Source organism: Hippichthys cyanospilos, chromosome 20, assembly GCF_059441005.1.
Source record: "Hippichthys cyanospilos isolate Australia breed blue-spotted pipefish chromosome 20, RoL_Hcya_1.0, whole genome shotgun sequence".
Lineage (NCBI taxonomy): Eukaryota > Metazoa > Chordata > Actinopteri > Syngnathiformes > Syngnathidae > Hippichthys > Hippichthys cyanospilos.
In genome coordinates this window covers 4,352,137-4,371,879 of record NC_142388.1, presented here as the reverse complement: position 1 = coordinate 4,371,879, position 19,743 = coordinate 4,352,137, and the positions used below count along the sequence as shown (strand labels likewise).

At 38.0% G+C, this 19,743-nt stretch overlaps 2 protein-coding genes across 13 annotated transcripts in view; one reads left to right on the top strand and one right to left on the bottom strand.

Annotated features, from left to right (window-relative positions):
• The window catches only part of cep128 (centrosomal protein 128), a 28,472-nt gene extending 25,036 nt beyond the window's left edge, over window positions 1–3,436 (top strand). The window contains exons 21-24 of the mRNA XM_088403390.1: window positions 1,427–1,504; window positions 1,589–1,702; window positions 1,811–1,919; window positions 3,184–3,436. Coding sequence (XP_088259516.1) covers window positions 1,427–1,504; window positions 1,589–1,702; window positions 1,811–1,919; window positions 3,184–3,260 — 378 coding nt within the window. The 3' untranslated portion in view covers window positions 3,261–3,436. The remainder of the gene's footprint in view (window positions 1–1,426; window positions 1,505–1,588; window positions 1,703–1,810; window positions 1,920–3,183) is intronic.
• A 5,725-nt stretch (window positions 3,437–9,161) lies between these two features.
• nrxn3b (neurexin 3b) overlaps window positions 9,162–19,743 on the bottom strand; it is a 257,192-nt gene continuing 246,610 nt past the window's right edge. For 9 of the 12 annotated variants that reach the window (XM_088402884.1, XM_088402893.1, XM_088402886.1 and 6 more), the window contains one exon: window positions 9,162–14,368. In XM_088402884.1, coding sequence (XP_088259010.1) covers window positions 13,377–14,368 — 992 coding nt within the window. In that variant the 3' untranslated portion in view covers window positions 9,162–13,376. Of the gene's footprint in view, window positions 14,369–17,709; window positions 18,239–19,743 lie in introns of all 12 variants that reach the window. The other 3 variants (XR_015863763.1, XR_015863764.1, XM_088402894.1) reach the window with 2 other exon arrangements.

Below are 19,743 nucleotides of genomic sequence, written 5' to 3'. Positions count from 1 at the left end.
GCTAAATGCTTCCATTTGACTTGGGTCAGGAGGCTATTAAAGGACTGTTTAAGAGCTCACTTTATATAAAAAATAAATAAATAAATACGGACAGCAAGATGACAAAGGTCCACAATTATCTTTTGTATTGGCAATGGAAGAACATTATCCCCGTTGGCGCTCAAGCATGCTGTTTTCTTAAGCGTTTATGGCAGCTGAATACAATGGCCGATTTGCATAGTGCCGGCGTCATTATAATCCGCCGAGATTCAGCAAATGACCCAAAGTCACTGCGGCCGGCGAGCATGTGGGCGTAGGAGATAATGCTTAGCGGGGACGGGGCATTCTGCTTTGCTGAAACCGACGATAACGGCGGCAGTTGGACACCGGCGTTACTGGGCGGCTTCTTCCGCAAATACAAATATGCCGCGGTCACGTGATCCGAAGCTGTTATCATCCACGCAGATCTGACGCGGCCGTCACGTCGAATCGTCGCTAGGATGAGCCTTCAACTTTGCCGAATTATTTGTTTGATTCCCGGCGAGGATGTAAACGGTATTTAAGGAAATTTGTTGAGGCGCGGCGAAGAGAGGGAAGCTCGGTATTTGTTTGCGTCATTTGTGTCATGGGGTTTCGCAGATTGGTTTTGGGTTATTGGTGGAATCTGAATTTTGGAGAGAAATGTCAATTTGGGGATTTTTATAAAAAAAACAACCTCCTTAAGGTCTCAGCATTCATTTACCATCAGCCAATAGGTTCAGATTGTAAATCAAAGTGGATGATAAGAAGGGATTAGTAGGCGATGGGCAAAAACGAATGTGCCAAAACTACTTCCGTGTATTATATAATCATTCTGAAAGGGAATTGAGTGAAAAAGTGTTGGATTATCTCAATGTTTATTTTTTGGGGACCTGATTTTGTAAAAACATATCACACACACACACACACACACATATATTTGTTTTGTAAAATATACATTTTCATCAATTTATATATATATATATATATATATATAAGAAATTTATGAAAATAAATGTATATTTTTATTCAACAAGTATCAAGTTATATTTTCTAGTATTTTTTAATTGTGTGTGTGTGTGTGTGTGTGTGTGTGTGTGTATGTATATATATATATATATATATATATATATATATATATATATATATATATATAAAGACATTGATGAAAATAAATGCAAATTATTTTCATCAAGTATCAAGTTTTTTTATTATGTGTGCGTGTATATATATATATATATATATATATATATATATATATATATATATATATATATATATATATATATATATATATTTTTTATATTTATTTTTATATAGGGTCAGACCAAAACAAAAAAATACAACATGTGTTTTTTTTTTTTTTTTATATATATCAATTTTTTTTGTTTGTTTGTTTGTTTTTAATCTGTATATTTTTGGGGGGCAGAACTCAAGAACAGCCATGGACTACTTGAAGTCCATCCCGGACAAGCGATATCTGACGGACAATTTCAAAGACTTAGAGGTAGGCGCGATTTGCCTTGTGCTTATTTATGCAAAATTTCACATACCATTGTGATATTGCATGGCTTCCATCTGTTGCCTTCAGGAGTCCCAACGGCAAAAGGAAGTGGTGGAGCAGTGCTACAGCAGACACAAAGAAATCGTCTGGGACCTGCAGCACCAACTTGATGAGTCCAAACGTAAAATCAATGAGTGCAGGGTATGATCACCCCACGTTTTGTTCATCAAATGTTTCCTGAAATAAAACGCGGGAATCCGGAGCCGGTTTTCAAGTCTCATATTCGACCAGGTCATCCTTTTCTTTCAGGAGGAGAAGTTAGACGCCACTTCCAGGAGTATGAGGCTCGCTATTATGGCTTCTTCCATCAAGAGCCCCAACGCATTCTTCGGCAGCTCCGTGTCGTCCGATACACTGTGTGAGTTTCATTTTTGTCATTATTTACACAACCAAATCGCTGCAATTGTTGTTATACACACCATCAAAGATCAAATATAAGATATTGTTGCTCTTTTGTGTAGGTTAATTTATTCTATTAAACTTTGTCAGATTTTCCGGTATGACAATCCCATATCAAAGGCATAACAATATTGACTTTTATCATAATATATGACACGATTTCTGGCATAGCCAAGGCCAAAGATCAAATCGATGCATATTGTTTTCAGAAGTCGAGCAGACATCAATTCTGCTGGACTTTCAGGAATTACCGTTACTTGTGAACGGAGGGATGTTATCTGATCCAGGAACTTTTATGTTTATTTACCAGAACACAGTTAGCATGAGGGCGTATGGCTAGATTGAAAATGGAACTGGCTTGTTATGGATGGAAAAGTTGCGTCTGCCATTTTTTGGACAGTTGTGCGACGCATTGGCCCAATGGATGTGAAAGGGTTAAGTTGGGGTTTTGAACAAAACAATAATAATAATTGAGAAGCACTGCTCTATACACGACAAACACAAAAAGCACTATAAGCAAAAATTGAAATTTCACCAAGCGGTCCAATTCTTTTGGCGTGTACCCAAATAGAACAAGAAATATTTCTTACGCCTCACTAAATAATTCATTGCTTGCCATTCAAAATGACTACCGTATTTTCCGCACTATAAGGCGCACCGGATTATAAGGCGCACCCTCAATTAATGACACAAAAGAAACAGGTGAGGCTTTCTTAATCAGTTAACTCCCTGTCAACGAATCCCAATCTCAATATTGATCCATATATATATAAGGCGCACCTGATTATAAGGCGCACCATCATCTTTTAAAAGAAAATAAGACTTTTAGGTGTGCCATATAGTGCGAAAAATACATTAAACTTGACCTGTTTCTTTTGTGTGTTTACAGTTGAACCAGGTTGGTCATATTGACATTGAGTTATTATGCTAATGAGAGTTTAGAGTTATTATTTGAGTTATTATTGTTATTACTTTGAGTCTTACTATAGTATGATTAAAAAAGTTTTAAAATGTGTCATTAATTGAGGGTGCGCCTTATAATCCGGTGCGCTTCATATATGGAAAAAAAATTAAAATATGTCATTAATTGAGCCTTACATTCCAGTGCGCCTCATATTTGGGAAAAGTTTGAATGTCATTAATTGAGGGTGCGCCTTATAATCCAGTGCGCCTTATAGTGCGGAAAATACAACAATCTAAAAAAATGTGCTGTTTTCTCTCAGCTCCACCAAAACGCCTGACCACTTCCGACTTGGACCGATCCGCAGTCAACATGGCCAAATTCTTCACAGATCCTTGACAGCTCACCTACAAGTGACCTTTTTCCTTTTTCTTTTTTCTTCTTTTTTTATTGGTTTCCGCACACCGAAGCGGCGCTCAAGCGCAACAAAGAACAACTCGACCGCACTTGAACGCGTCAGCATTAATCCTGGTGCCATCCCCCAAATGTGTGACTTTGAGACTGTAAATCTTTTTTTTTTTTTTTTTTTTTTTTTTTTTTCCCACTTATTTATACCTCATCCGTTATGCCAATGTGTTTTGAGCCGCAATGGCTCAGCATTACACAAGTTCGCCAGTGCCTTTTGCACTTCCTCAAATCATTCCAGTATTTGTTTTGGGTCGTATATATTTGTAAAACAAACACAGAAGTCTATTTTTTTTATGAACTGTGAAAAAAAAAAAAAAAAAAGTATCCGCACTTCAAATAAATCCTGACGGGGCCTAATGTTTGTTTTTTAAGGAGCCCCCGGCGCTGATTCATTTCGCTGTTTGTTTGTAAAGGCTTTTGCGTCGGCAGCGAGAGACCGCAGCTTTTTCCCGCCGACTGATATTTATTCATATGTATTCATATTCATATGTACTCTTAAAATATTTCATTGACTAAATCAAACAAGGCAGGACTACCTTCACGCGCAGCCTGCTGTGTAAATATTCTTTGAGAATCTATTTTCGGATGCATTCTCTTTTAGACTCGCCGTAAATGTGAGGAAGCTAGCGTGCTTTCGGGAAATGTAACAAAGTTAGTTTCCAATTAAAAAGCGAAGAGAAAAAGACTGAACATAATCAGAATCTATTTCAGCATTTTAAAGAATATATTTTTTATTTATAAAAAGTGTATGTGCAAATATAACTAATATAATATAAATGAATAATATACATATTATAAAATATGTAAGAATAAATAAGTACCTGGGATTAATCTGAACTCCTAAATAAAACGTAAAATGACGTCTTTGGGATTGAATGAGTTAATTTGGAAATTACATTATTTTGCACATAACACATTTTTTTCACTTGCTGGCGACTGAAAATGATATCACATGCAAAGGCTCAGGTAACAATCAATAAATCAAGGTTCAGTGAAGAAATGTCACATGACCACCAAGTGAGCCATAATTGGTCCTTATCTGAGGCGCTCATTTTTAGTCGACAGCAAGCACGAAAAAAAGTGTTTTTAAAAGGTATTCGCTTTACATGATTGTAATATTTAGTAAGTTAAAAAAATATTTATAATTTTAATGGATTATAGACAGTATTAACGTTTTACTCCTAAAATGGAACAAGAAAAAACTATCCTTTTAAACAAGTTATGAACAAGCTATGAATGTTAAGTTTATATTAATACTAATTTTAAATCGGTATTCATTATTTCAGTCAGAAAATTTTATTTTTAAATAAAATATTTCAAAATAAAAGTTTCTTTCTTTCATTCAAATCAATTAAAATTGTCATCATCCTGACTGGAGAAAATTGACATTTAAATTTTTGGCCATATCCCACGCTCGTGCTTTGTTCAAATGCCAAATTTTTGTGAGAAAGACCACCAAATCATTTCTTCATTTATTTGCGTCCATTATTATGTCCATTTCGCATTAATAAGACAGCAAAGTTAATTACAAAGACATAAAAGTCCATGCTGTCCTCCCCTGAGCACGCTAGGACTTACTAGAGAAGCTTCATTATAGGCTGTGTTCTAGTAGGATTTCCATGACTTTTATTTTTCTTTATCAAAGATGAGCAGTTTTCTTCCAAACTAGTCATTGGAACTGTTCCTAATTCCTTCTACTACGACTACTAGCTGAAGAACTACATATGCGAAAGCAAGATGGCCGCCACCACAAGACTTCAGTGTTGGTATGTTATTTTTATTCATCTATTTTTTTGTAAATAAAGGGGAATTTCTAGCTTGTTTTTCATATGGTGGGTGCTTTTTGGAATTTAGGTGAATTGTTTGGGGGGGGTGAAAATACCTTTTGGAATTAAGTAAAAAAAATCTCTTTTGGGGGGTGGGGGGGTCAAAATGCCTTATTGATGCTGTTTGTAATTATGGAGAAAATTTTACAGGTTTTCTTTCTTTTTTTTGGGCAGATGATAAAAATGTGGGCAAAATGTTTACATTTTTGGTAGGAAGACAAAAAATACAGATTGGAATTCTGGCTAATATTTAAATAATTTATTTTGTGGTGGCAGAGGTGAAAATATTTTTGGGTGAAAAATGTCCACCTTTTTGGATTTTGGCTAAAATGGTTTGGTTAAAAATTATAAATAAATATTTGCCCACAGAAAAATATTAAAGCGTCCTGTTTGGGGATTACAGTAAATATCTGTTCACAAAAATAAATCATTAACTTAATTATTAAAAAATATTTGTGCCCCAAAAAGTAGTCAGAAAAAGTGTCATACCTGCTCTCAAAAAAATATATATAAATCAATATTTGTCCACAGAAAAATAGTCAACTTAATGTGTCCTATTTTGGGATCATAGTAGAGATGTGTTCACAAAATAAATCATGAACGTGACAGGTAACGAGAGGAAGAATACTACAATGGTCGAACCTTTAAAGTAATGAAAATGAATAACCTAGCGAGCATAGAATTTTTTTTATGAATGAATTAATTCAACAATGACTTTTAAAGGATTTTTGCATGTTTGTTTGTTATACTCAAAATCTCAAGTACCTCCTGAAGTTCCTTCACGTACCCCCATTTAAGAACCACTGCTGTACTGTAGATTACATGGCGAGCTCTAAGCTAGTCATGAAAATATCTCATTTTTAGCCGTCTGATAAAAACCTGTGAGGTTGGCTAATCTATTTCCAAACAGATTACGTTTTCGTCGCTATTTGCACTTTCCTGAAGAAATCGCATTTGGTGAGCTTAGCGCTCATTTGAAGTCGGGACACGGCCCCGGCTCCCTTTCGCACTTTTTCACAGTCGAAGTTCACGCCCAACCGGGCGCCTGCTTATCTGCGCTGCGCGTTAGCTAGCAAAACACATTAAAACAACGCGGATCAATCCTGCCGCTCCCGGCGGACTCGTTGGCCCACCTACGCCGAGCCCCGTCATTAGTCCGAGCGTTAGTCAGGTGACAGATGATCATGATTACGGTCCCAGAAAAACATGACTTCTTTGGTAAATGGAAAACAAAACAAAGTCACGGAGAAAAAAATAATCGCAACGTAATCCAAATGAGTGTTTCCCAATGGTTGACACAAAATAAATTGGGAGCTTAAGTAATCAATTACTTTTGGTCATTAAGTACTAATCGCTTGGTTTATGTAATTCATTCATTCAATCACAATTACATATTTGTAAGTCCCAGGTACGTTTTTATACATTTGTTTCAAGCGTTTGGCTAAACGAGGGTCTAAAATGTCTTGTAATAAAGTCCTAAAGTAATCAATCACATGAATTAAGTCATTAAGTCCTAAATGAATTGATATCTTTAGTTATTGTGGTACGAAAGTGATTACTTTTTTTACCTAGTTACATCTTTTTCAATTTTTCCAACTGTTTAGCTAAAGTAAGGCCTCAAAATGACTGTATGGGGAGCGAGGCGAATATTTTTAGTCGACCTATTTCTAATCGAGTTGACTTACCCGACCTGGTCGACATTCCCCCCCAGTCATAAGTTAAGTGTAAACGGGCGGATCCTATATACCAGATTTATTGTGTAAAAACTGAAAATTGATCATCCTGGGGTCTAAAATGAAAACTTTGTTTTTTTTAATGTGAAATATGTTAATAAATGATAAAGTGACTCAATGGGCACGGTATACGTGATGTAAAAAGCCGAAAAAAGTTTTAGCGGAGTGTTTTCTACAGATGCCGGTTCCCCTAACTTTCTTTTGTACACTCCCACAATGCATGGGGCCTTACGTCCCATCTGGTGCAGCAGGTGGAGACGGGAGCAAGTTGTGGGTGGTCGGCGTCGGTGCCCTCCAGGGAGCGAAGCTGCCGGCTGCCGGGATTTCCGCCGGCCGCTTCATTGGAATTCCCAATGGATCCGCTCCCTTGCGAGCAGATGGAGCATGCGGACGCATCCGGCGTGCGGGTTTCGATCACGCTCGCTGACTTTGTATGGGAAGAATACACGAAAATGAGGTGTGTCTATTGTAATGTAGAGTAAGGCTTTTTATTGCTGAAAAAAGAGCGTGCTTGGAAATTTTTAAATTCCTTGTTGGACAGAAAAAACAAGCATGTAGAGTAAGGTGGGGTTTTTTTTTGTTTTTTTTTGTTGTTTTTTTTTGCAAAAAAAGAGAAAAAAAGACCATGTAAAGTAAGGCTTTTTTTCGCAAAGTGACAAAAAAATCGACGATGTATAGAAAGGATTTTTTTTTTCACAAAAACAACTATGTATAGTAAGGCTTTTCTTCACCCCCCCCCCAAAAAAAAAAAAAAAAAACGACCATGTAAAGTAAGGCTTTTTTTTTCCGCAAAAAATAGCAATGTATAGTAAGACTTTTTTAATGAAAAAATGACCATTTAAAGTAAGGCTTTTTTTTCGCAAAATAAATGGCAATGTATAGTAAGGCTTTTTTTTTTTTTTCAAAAAAAAAAAACCACCCTCCATCTATAGAAAGGATTTTTTTTCTCGCAAAAAACGACCATGAAGAATAAGGCTTTTTTTTTTTCACAAAAATGACCATACAAATAAGGCTTTTCTTTTTCGCCAAAAATGACAATGTATAGTAAGGCTTTTTTACTGAAAAAAAATGACGATGAATTGTAAGGCTTTTTTTTCCACAAAATTGACCACGTAAAGTAAGGCTTTTCTCTTTCGCACAAAATGACAATGTATAGTAAGGCTTTTTTTCGCGAAAAAAATGACCATCTAAAGTAAGGCTTTTTTTTCCACAAAAATGAACATGTAAAGTAAGGCTTTTTTTTTTTGCAAAAAATGACCATGTAAAGTAAAGCTTAAAAATAAAAAAAAATGACCACGTAAAATAAGGCTTTTTTTTCCTGAAAAAATTACCATGTAAAGTAAGGCTCATTTTTTTCGCGAAAAAAATGACCATGTAAAGTAAGGCTTTTCTTTTTCGCAAAAAAAAAAACTTACACTGTAGTAAGGCGTTTTTTTCGCGAAAAAAATGACCATGTAAAGTAAGTCTTTTTTTCTGAAAAAAAACAAAATTGCAAAAACAAAATCATGTGTAGTAAGCCTGCTACCATGTATAGTGTATAGTGTGTATTTTTTTTTTGGGGGGGGTAGACAACAAATTTTTGGGGGCATAAATTGACCATGTATAGTCAGGCTTTTTTTTGTGCTAAATATGACTATGTATAGCAAAAAATACTGCGTAGGGACTTAAAAAAAAATAACAAATAGGTCCACGTGTAATAAATCTCCTTTGCCCCCTCAAAAAAAAAAAAAAAAATCCGGTCCACCAGCGTTTCATTCCACGGAAGCCCTTTTTTTTTCAATGTGAATAATTCCCATTCAAGCCACGCTTTGTCCCAAAGTTGGTACGGACGGGCTAATATCAAGTCAATATGAACTCCTATCCAACAACGGCCATATTGCAAGTTAATGACACGCTCCACCAAGAGCCATTTCCACAAAAAACTATCAGCCGTGTAAAAAGAAGCGGACGGCGAGCGACAAAAGGCCCGGCGCGGCTACCGCTGCCGACCCGTCGGTAAATGTTTTCTCACCCCGTCTTTTTTTTCCTCTTTCCGCATGGATGAACAGCGTATATATTTACATAATCATCTATAGGTAAATGATAGCTACTCAGCTACACATTTCATTTATATGGAAATGCGAGCGGTCGAAAAGGAAATCATTCAAGTGTCGGAAAGTGGTTGAGAAATTGCGTTTGGGTGAATGGCGGCGAGCGGAGACGGTATCGCCGCGCTCCGAAAGCGCGGTCGCAGGTGCGCGCGATTGGGGGGGAAAAAAAAAAGTTTGGGAGCATTTTTGTTGTTTTTTTTTTTTAATTTCAGGGTTCGGAGTCGAAGGAGCAGAAGACGAGTCAAGTACGAACGAAAAAGCAAACAAAACAAAAAAACAGTGAATGTTGAGCAACTTGAAAATGAATGAGAACAGGTAGGTTCAGCCACAGTTAACTCATTCAATGCCAAAGACATATTTTCACGTTTTTTTGTTTTGATTGAAGGAGGTTCTAAAAGTGGCTGGTGCTAAGTAAATTAAGAACTAATCAATTACTATGTTATTTTGTCCAATCTTTTGTTTTGAAATCAAAGGCATTTAACATCAAAGGGAAAATATTGACACAGGACACCAGGGAGCTGAAATTCCACCCAGATGTAGTGATCACTTACTTTATAAATTCATTACTAATCAACTATTTTAGCAGTTACTTTCATAGATATTTTTTACCAGTTATAAATAAGTGCCAAAGTAATTGATTACTTATGAATTACTATTACCAGGTAATTTAGTACTAAAGTAATCGATTACCTATGATTAGTACTTAGTACTGTAAAGTATTTTGACCATTTTTGGGTCTTGCAGTATTTTAGCCTAAAGATGGCACACTCGTGCTAGTGTGATAACTCAGCGGTCAAGCCATGGTCAACTTTGATGTGTGGGTGAAATTTCAGCTCTTTGATATTACATACTTTGATGTAAAGTATTTGACAAAATACCACAACTGGGTAAAGCACTACATTGATTAGGTGCTTAAGTAACTGTTGATTACGAAGGTACTTGATTATTTTAAGAATTAAAGTAATTGATTACTTTAGATACTTCGGTTCTAAAGTACTAATTATTTACTACTAATACGAATTAAGTACTAAAATAGTAGTTGAGCACTTCAGGTACTTAGATACTAAAATAATCAATAACTTTCTAATCTCAGCTCCCTCCAATGTTACGTGCCTTTGATGTCAACGATTGGACAAAATACCACACAAGAGTAAAGTATTACATAGATTACTTTAGGTAGTTAGTACTTGTTGACTACTGCGGTACTTAAGAACTAAAGTAACCAATTACTTCAGGTATTTAACTACTAAAATACTCATTATTTACTACTAACAATTAAGTACTGAAATAGTAGATTACTTTAGGTACTTAAGTACTCAAATAATCGATTACTTAAGTGGGTAATACCCAATTAAGTTTCAACCAATCATAATTAGGTGCCAAAGTAATTGATTACTTTAAAGCGCCCAAGTAATCAATTTCGCAATGATTTACCTAAAGTAATAGATTACTTCTCAACGCTTTTAGTTCCAGTTATTTTTACTTCCTCCTTCAACGAAACACTTGGAAAAAAAAAAAGTTCAAATATGAAAGATTACATGTCCGGAATCTCGAAAAAAATACGTTTTTAGGATTGAATGGGTTAACGGAATGATAACAAATAAAAGGTTTTTAACATCATAGAAACGATACGTGAAATTATGCTTCAACAATAAAAGAAGAAATCAAAGTTTAAAAAAAAACAGTCAGCTGATAAAAAGAATGGTGTCACAGTTTGAGGGAAAAGAAAAAAAAAACAAAAGTCAAGTAAGGTGCTGGCAATGCTTCTCCAAAACCCATCTTGAAGAAAATCGTCCTGATTTTATTCCTCTTTTTTTTTTTCCTCTTTTCAATTTATGCTAAAAAAAGAAATAAATAAATACATACATAACATGAAAATCATCAAAACAGTTAGTCCACGGAGTGACAGTTTCAGCACAGTCAAAAATCCACAAAGAGAAAAACCAAGTCAGACAAGTTGTCTTATCCAATATTTGACCGGAGAAAAAACGAAATCTTCTTGAGTCTCCAGGCGTTGCTGGCAAAGCATTTTTTTTTCCACTCTCTTGCTACAGTAGGGAAAAGAAATGAGAAAAAAAAATCCACCAAAAAAGAACCACAGTAATAAAGTATAAAAATGTGCTTTCTTTTTTTTTCGGACAAATTCATATCCGCCTGAAACCCAGCTTAATTCATTTGTGTCCACTATAGTGCCATCTGGATTGTTTGCAATTAACTCATTCAATCCCAAAGACATATTTTTACGTTTTTTGTTAACCCTTGTGCACACACTTTGCAAACTAGAAACATTGCGTTTTTTTCCCTAATTTTGCTCATGCTTTTTAAGGTGTATTAATTAGTTATTATTTTTCCTTGTTCAGTTCTATCCATACATATGTAGGTTAAATTAATTCACACCCACATAAAAATTGATGGTATGGTCTGTAAGTGTTGATGACACTTAACTGGTCTCTACCGCCACCTACTGTCTTGAGGTGAAACACAAGTCAACAAAGAATTTTCTGTTTGCTGACATTGTTTGACCGTCGCTCAACGGAATGTTGCAAAAATCGCAGGAAAATCAGTGTCATAAATCCTATTCAAATGCATCTCAAAAATTGTAATTATTATGGTTTTACATGGTCCAAAATTTGGACAATGGTTAATTTTGTACACTAAAATCTCGCACGTCTAGCCACAATCACATAGAAATGTCAGAATTGTTGCATTTTGAAATTTTACATGTTTTTATCAGCTGGAAATTTCAGCTCCCTAGTGTTTTTTTTTCCAGATTTGATTCTTTTATGATATCATTATAAAAAAATCAAAGGAATTTCCATAATTTGTAAAATCATGCCAGAAGGGTGAAACAGTCCAGAAATTCGATCCCAGGTACTTTTTTAAAAATATATATTTCTTCCAAGTGTTTGGCTAAATGGAGGGTCTAAAAGTAGCAGTTAAAAAAGAATACTCATTTTTGTTAGTACCTCAATACCTAAAGTAATCAATTATTTTAGTACATAAGTAACTTGAAATAGGTTCTCGGGTAATCAATTACTTTCGATAATGAAAAACTAATAAGTACTAATCTTTGTTGATTACTTTAGGTGTTAAAGTATTCATCTTTTTCAGTACTGCAATACCTAAAGTAATCAATTAATTTAATGTATAAGTACATAAATTAACCGAAGCAATAGGTTCTAAGGTAATCGATTGTTTTGGGTAATTCAAAACTAATAAGTACTAATCGCTTGATTACTTTAAATATTCAAGGATTCATCTTTTGTCCGTACTTTAATACCTAAAGTCATTACTTATTTAAGTGGATAAGTATATTTAAAAAAAGACTACTTTAAATAAGTTCTATTATATTTACCTAGCGTAATTAAATACAAATAAGTACCAATTACTACTTAAGTAATGATATTTTATTATTTAAGTATTAAAGTACAATACTCATATTTATTAGTACTTTAATATGTAATCAATTACTTTGATCCATTAATCGATTACTTTAGCATTTAACTGCCTAAAGTGATTGATTACTTGAGTATTTAATTTAGTAAAATAATCACTTATCTTAGTACTTACATATTTAATTTGGTACCGGCCATTTTTAGACCCTGAGCCAAACACTTTGAAAAAAAAAAAAACAAAAAAACATGAGACGTTTGAATGTCTGGATGTAAAAAGAACTTTGTGACTGAATGAGTTAACTTTGCTGTCTTGCTGAGACAAAACGGACGCAGAAATGGACAGAAATTGATTTGCTAGCTTTCAGGAAGATAGAATTAACACCATTGCAGCTGATGAGGACAAAATGTTTCCAAATATGATGAGGAATAATGGGTTCCCCCCTTGATGTTTCCATCAAGGAGCGAGAGACGCACTGAGTGGTCACAGTGTTTTGTGCTGCCATCTTTCAACAAAGGCCTACATTAATTGACAAAAATAATCGATAAAAGGACATAATGTCTGTACTTCAACCACGTCCATGAAAGCTACGCGTCTTCCCGACAACCGTTGTTCCTCGAGGCCCCTCCCCCCCCCTTACACAGATGCCAGCACCAATCACGTAACACCTCACATGCAAGCTCGCGACGGCCCCGATGACGGTGATCGTATTTTACAGGGTTACAACGGGACAAAGGTCGGAGTTCCTCGGTTCCTCCGACGCATCGCGGAAACCTCCGACGGATACTAGCCAAGTTTTTATCCGCCGCTTCCAGTATGGAGTCCACGTGAAGATGTCCAAAACTCTTAAGTGTGCTTTCGCCTCAAGTCTTTTTGTTTGTCGCTTTTTTTTTTTTTTCTCGCGGCGACTCAGAAAGTTGAGTTCGAAACAGTTGCCAATATGGTACTGTCAAAATGTTTCATCGTTCCTCGCTGACAGTTCTCCTGGTGTTGGGAAAATGACTTCTATACATAGTACTCCTTGTCCTTGTCTTTGGGTCTCTTGTTGGCGGCGCCGCTCTTGGCGGCGGCGGCGGCGCCGGGCGTTTTATCTTTGACCACGGCGCCGTTGGTTTGCGCCGAGTTGCTGATGTAGTTGCGCGTCTCGTCCACCTGGTAGGAGCCCTCGTCCCTGTTCCTGTACTTGTACATAGCGTAGAGGAGGATGAGGATGCAGAGGGCGGCGGCCGAGACGATGCCCACCACCATGCCGGTGGTGCTGCTGGATTCCCGGATGACCTCCGAGGCCCCCGCCGGGACTCGCCGCACCACGCCGGGCACGGTGGGCAAAGCGGCGGGCACGGTGCGGAGCATGGGCGAGGTGATGTGAGGACCCCGCGGCTTGGTGCCGTCCGGGTCGAAGGAGGTGGGGAGGGGCAGCAGGACTATGTCCGGCTGCGGGGGTTTGACCTCGCGGTTGTTCATTTTCCCAGCGGGCAGCTTGGGAAGGGCGGGCGAGGGGGCCGCCGCAACCCCGGGCGTGCCCCGGGGGTTGGGCAGAGGCAAGGTGGGCGTAGTCCTACCGGCCTCAGAGGCTTTGCTAGGCCTCAAGTCCTTGGCCTCCCACTTGGGCGCGAGGGCTTTGTAGCCGCCTTCATAGGTTGATGTGGTCAAGATCTTATCTGTTACCAGGGAGAAGGTGTTGTCAAAATCTTCATCGTCAGTCGGGGGCAGGCTAGAGTCGAACGCTTCGCCAGAGCCAAACCCCGAAAGCACCGCGCCATCATCATCATCATCACCACCATCATCATCACCACCGCCATCGCAATCGCGGCCGCCTCGGTCCGACAAGCAAGGCGCCCCCGCCTCGGTGGCCGCGGCCAAGGACTCTTTGGTGGTCTCGATAATGGTGAGGAGGGGGTGGAGGGTCGGGGGAAGGGAGATGAAAGAAGAACGGGTGGATACGGAAGGGATGTCTAGGGGATCCTCCACTAGGATGGGGATCACTAGCTCCCCTCCTGGAAAGCCACAGAAGAAGAAAAAGACCCAGGTCAGACGCCGCAAAGACTGCCGGCCACCGAGCGACGCAAAATGCAAAGCTCGACATAGGGAAAAATTCAACTCATGGGAAAATAGAGAACAGAAGAAAACAAAAGACGGTAGCAGTGCAAACATAGGAAAAGAACCAAACAAGAGCCATAGTAAACGGTACAGCCATTAGTAAGGTTTTTCTTGCATCAAAAGGCTTGAAGGGATGCGCAAGGGTGAGCCGCAACTGGAAAACCTCCGCCGGTTTACGACTTATTTGTCAATTATGAAAAATTAAAAGAAAAACATGGACTCCTCGCCGCCATCGATGAAGACATCGAACTCATTCGCTGGCGTTGGCGGCAGCTATTAGACCAGATCTCGTATGACAAGATCTCGCGAGATTAGAACGCGGCGAGATTCCTCCCCTTCCCCCTTCCTTCTTTCCACCTCCATCTGCCCTTCCTTCCCATATTTACTTGGTGATTTCCATTTGTCCCTCTGCCTGTCCACCAAATTTCCTCTCTTCCTTCCCGCTCTCCAACCTGTCCCACGGTTCCTTCCTTTCTTCTTACCATCCTTGCTTACCCACCCTTCCTTCCCTCGCATGCCAACTCATCCTTCCTTGCTTCGTTCCCTGCTTCCATCCCTTTGCCTGCCCGCCAACCAACCCATCCTTCTATCCTTCATTGCTTCCTTCTCCCGCTTTGCTAGCCCACCCAACCTTCCTCCCTTCCGTTTGTCCTTCCCTACCTCCCTCCACTCACCTGCCAACTCAGCTTGCCTTCCTTCCTTCCTTCCTTCCTTCCTTCCACCCCTTTACTTGCCCACCAACCGACCTATCCTTCCATGCTTTTTTGCTTCCTTCCCTCCCACCCAACCTTCCTTCCTTCCTTTTGTCCTTCTCCATCTACCTACCTACCTACCTACCTTCCTTCCTTCCTTCCTTCCTTCCTTCCTTCCTTCCTTCCTTCCTTCCTTCACTCACATTTCTTCACTCAAATTTCTTCACTCACATTTCTTCCTTCATATTCCTTCCTTCACTCACTCACTCACATTCCTTCCTTCACTCACTCACTCACTCACTAACATTTCTTCCTTCATATTCCTTCCTTCCTTCACTCACATTTCTTCCTTCATAATCCTTCCTTTTTTCTAATTTTCCTTCCTTCCGTCCTCCCTCCCTCCCTCCCTTCCTTCCTTCCTTCCTTCCTCCTCTCCTTCTCCCCCATACCTGTTTGCCAACTCTTCTTTCCTTCCTTCCTCTGATCGCCCACTCACCCGCCAACCCTTCCTTCCTTCATGCCAAGCCAGACTTCTGTCCTCCCCCCTCTTTGTCTCCCCTCCAACACACCCATCCTTCCTTCTTTGCCTCCTTCCCTTCCTCTTCTCGCTCACCCACCCATCAGGTAACCAACTCGTCATTCCTTCTGTCCATCCACTCGCCTACCAACCCCCCCTTCCTTCCTTTCTTGCCCCTTTCCTTCGCTCCCTCTACCCCGTACACCAACCCTACCATCCTACCTTCACTGCCTCTCTCTGCCCGCCCGCCAACCCCGACCACCTTTCCTTTCTTCCTTGCTTGGCATAACAAGAGTGTGTTTTCCAAAAGGCTAGTTTCACTTCCCAAAACCTAAATATTGCAAAACAAGACGCATAAAACAACAAAAACTAACATTGTTTTCATACAATCGCTGTCAAAACAAATCAAACTAAAAAAAAAAAGCTTGGGTGTTTGGCTAAACAAATAACATACGCTTCTTGAGCAAAACATTGTGTTACACATAGCAAACTTTACGATGAACTTTTCACCCCCCCCCCCCCCCCCCTCCTCTCTATTGGTGGGCTCCCCTATTTGCCCTGGCCTCTCTTTGCCTTTTGACTCCTACATTTGCCACAATGGCCAAAGTCATAAAGCAGTTCAATGAGCTCTGAATGTTTTCTTATTGGCACACTGATAGCTCATCTTAGAACCGAATATTAGCGTTTCCGCTATTCCCTAGGATTATTTCCCTAAGCCATACACAGCACAAAATGCTTTTGGCCTCAGAGGGCTCCAATTTACTTCATTCTTGACTAGTAAAAGGTCATGCCCTAAAACATTCAGATATTCATTGAATCTACTCGTCATTTTGCCAAAGTGGCTTGTTTGTACATTGCGAAGGCTCACAAACAGGACACTAGAAAAAGATGCAAACCTTATGGAACAGCAACATGGAAAAAAAACAAAACAAAGAAGAAGCAAACGGAAATGACGGTAAGCAACAAAACGACAAAAATCAAAGAATGAAGGCATTGCAAAACAAAAGTTGAGTTAGAGCAAACATTGTTTGAACATTCACAAAGTAAAAGCCACAGATAGAGCTATCCAGAAAGGGATCAGTAATAATTACCTCATTCAATCCCAAAGACATTTTTCTACGTTTTTAAGAGCCCAGACGTTAAATCCCAGGTACTTATTTTTACTTTTCCATTTCTTTTTCAAGTGTTTGGCGAAAGGAAGGTCTAAAAATGGCTGGCAGAAAACTAATTAGGTACTCGAGTACAATAAATTAACAATTTACTTTTGATACTTTAGTAAGTAATAAGGTATTAAAGTATTTGATTACAAATTTTTACCTCATTACCTAGACCTTAGTATATAATTACCTAAAGAATTTGATTACCTTAGTATTTTAACTCTTTTGCAGTATTTTGACCATTTTTTGGGGTCATTTTCTTCTCTTGCTGTATTCATATATATATATATATATATATATAATAGCGTTATTTTAAGGGATGGGATACTCCTAGTAATGTGATGCCATGAACTTGGACATGTCACCATCTGGGTGAAATTTCAGCTCCTTGGTGTCTTCATTCAATGCTTCCTTTGATGTGAAATGCCTTTGATGTAAATATCAAAGGACTGGACCAAATACCGCACAAGGGTTGATAAAGTAATCAATCACTTTAATACATTCAGCAGCTTTTTTTTTTAAATGATTTAATTACTTTAGTGCCTATTTAATTACTTAATTTACAGTTTTGTTTAGACCCGCCTTTTACCAAAAATGAAGTATATAAGTTGTCCGTTCGTTTTTTTCTTTCGTCCTTCCTTCCCCCATTCATTCATTCATCCATTCACCTGGAATTGAATGTCTGGATTCTTTTAAAACAAAAACGTAAAAATACGTCTTTGGGATTGAATGAGTTAAATTTATATATGTTAAAAAAAAAAAAGTCAGCTCGGAAAGAGAGAACCAACAACGACAAAGAAAAGAAATAATGAAAGCCGATAAAAGACACGTTTGGAAAGGGAGAAAGCATACCATCAGTTTTGTCAACTTACATCAACAAATTGCCCGCATGATTTTGGCAGGAAGGAAAAAAAAAAGTTTACAAAAGAAAGTTGTGTAAGAATGCCTTTGGACAAAGTTAGAAGTAGATAACTGCTGAACACTGTCTGATTCTTTTGTATATATTTGCCTTTGTCGACAGGATGGTACAGGGAGCCAACAACACATACACATCCACACATCATGACATGAAAAATAATCGTCACCATTCTCTTCAGGATATAGATATCTTTTTTTTTTTTTTTTACATATTTCCAAAAACCTTAACTATAAAAGACTTATCTAGAATTCTTGAATTTTGACGAAGCCTCGTACGATGCCTCTGTTTCGTTTCTTTTTCGCTACAAGATGACTGTACGTATCTCTAAAGGGATTTCGGAGCGGGAGGCGGGGGAGTGAGAGGGGGCGGGACCTATGAACATACTAGGAAGGAAATGATATAGATGGGGGTGAACGTGTACATCAGTTGCCATGTCCATGTAAAGGCGGCACGAAGCGGTCGGGCGGCATTAGAGCTTTTGGCTGTAAGGAAGGGATGGGGATATACAAACAATGAGCATATACAGTACATGCCCATCTACAAAAGAGAACAGCACTCTCAACACTGACAGTTTTACAAACCCTAAGCTGCAACTTCTTTGCCATGCACCAAAAGCCACCGAGTCATTACATTCCAATTTCAATCTCAGATAGGCATCAAGTCACAGGGAAAAAAAAAAGATAAGCATTTCGATATTTTTTTTTTTTTTGCATAGATAGTGGCTCCTATTTTCGCCCGTTTTCTCTGCGGGTCCGATTTTTTTTTTTCTCGCAGAGAAAAGAGGAAGCTTCAAGTGTCATGTCATCATCATAAACATCTGTTCATTCTTAGCATATAGTTCAATTCTTCACATTTTCAGAAAAAAAAAACAAAAGGCGCACATATATGATGGGGAACATATATGTGTCCTCGGGACACAAAAAAAAAAACAGATTAGCAAGCAAGAAAGGCATTAAATTTGTCACACTATACCAACGATGAACAACCAGAAAGCACACACTGAGGAAGACGTTAAAAGAGAAAGGGGGCGGGAGGGACACTTTCAAGGTCAAATGTCACCACCTTTTTTTTGAACTAATAATAAACAGGTTATTATTAGTTAGTGAAATGCATTACTCTCGTTAGTATTTTCAACACAGGACAGGGCGTGCAATCTGGATGTACGTCAGAAAGGAGAGAAGAATTTTCCACTGAACTCATTCAATCCCAAAGACGGTTTTGTACGTTTTTCTTAAGTCTTGACATGGAATTATTTTTCTTCTCTTTTTCAAGTGTTTGGCTAAGCGGGTATAAAAATTTCTGGTCTAAAAGTAGTTAATTATTTGAAGTTCTAAATCACTAAAGTAATCAATGACTTTAGGTAATTACGTAGTACAGAAATCACTCACTTTGGGTACTCAACAACTAAATTAATTAATTTATAGAATAATAGATTATTTTAGGTATTACAGTAGTTGATTAATTTTGTTATTTTAGTACCTACAGTAGTTGAATAATGTATAAAGTAATTGATGAACTTTAGTAATTGAAGTAATATTTAACCCTTGCAGCACTATGTTACGAATTATGGAAATTCTTTTAATTTTTTGTTGGTATCATAAAATAATCAATGGGAAAAAAACATTAGGGAGCTGAAATTTCCAGCAGATGATTAAAAACGTAAGATTTTGAAATCCAATGATTCTGATACATCTATGTGTTTGTAGTCGAACTTGCGAGATTTTGTGTACAAAAATAATAATTTTCCAAATTTTGGACGATATAAAACCATTACAATTACAATTTTTGAGATGCATTTTAATACGATATAATACATTGATTTTCCTGCGATTTTTGCAGCATTCCGTTGCGCAGCGGTCAACTTATGTTACAAAGTTCTTAGTTGACTTGTTTCGCCTCAAGACAGTAGGTGGCGTAAGAGACTAGTTAATGGCTATGCCTTATACTTTAAATATTGCAAAACAATATGCATAAAACAACAAATTTA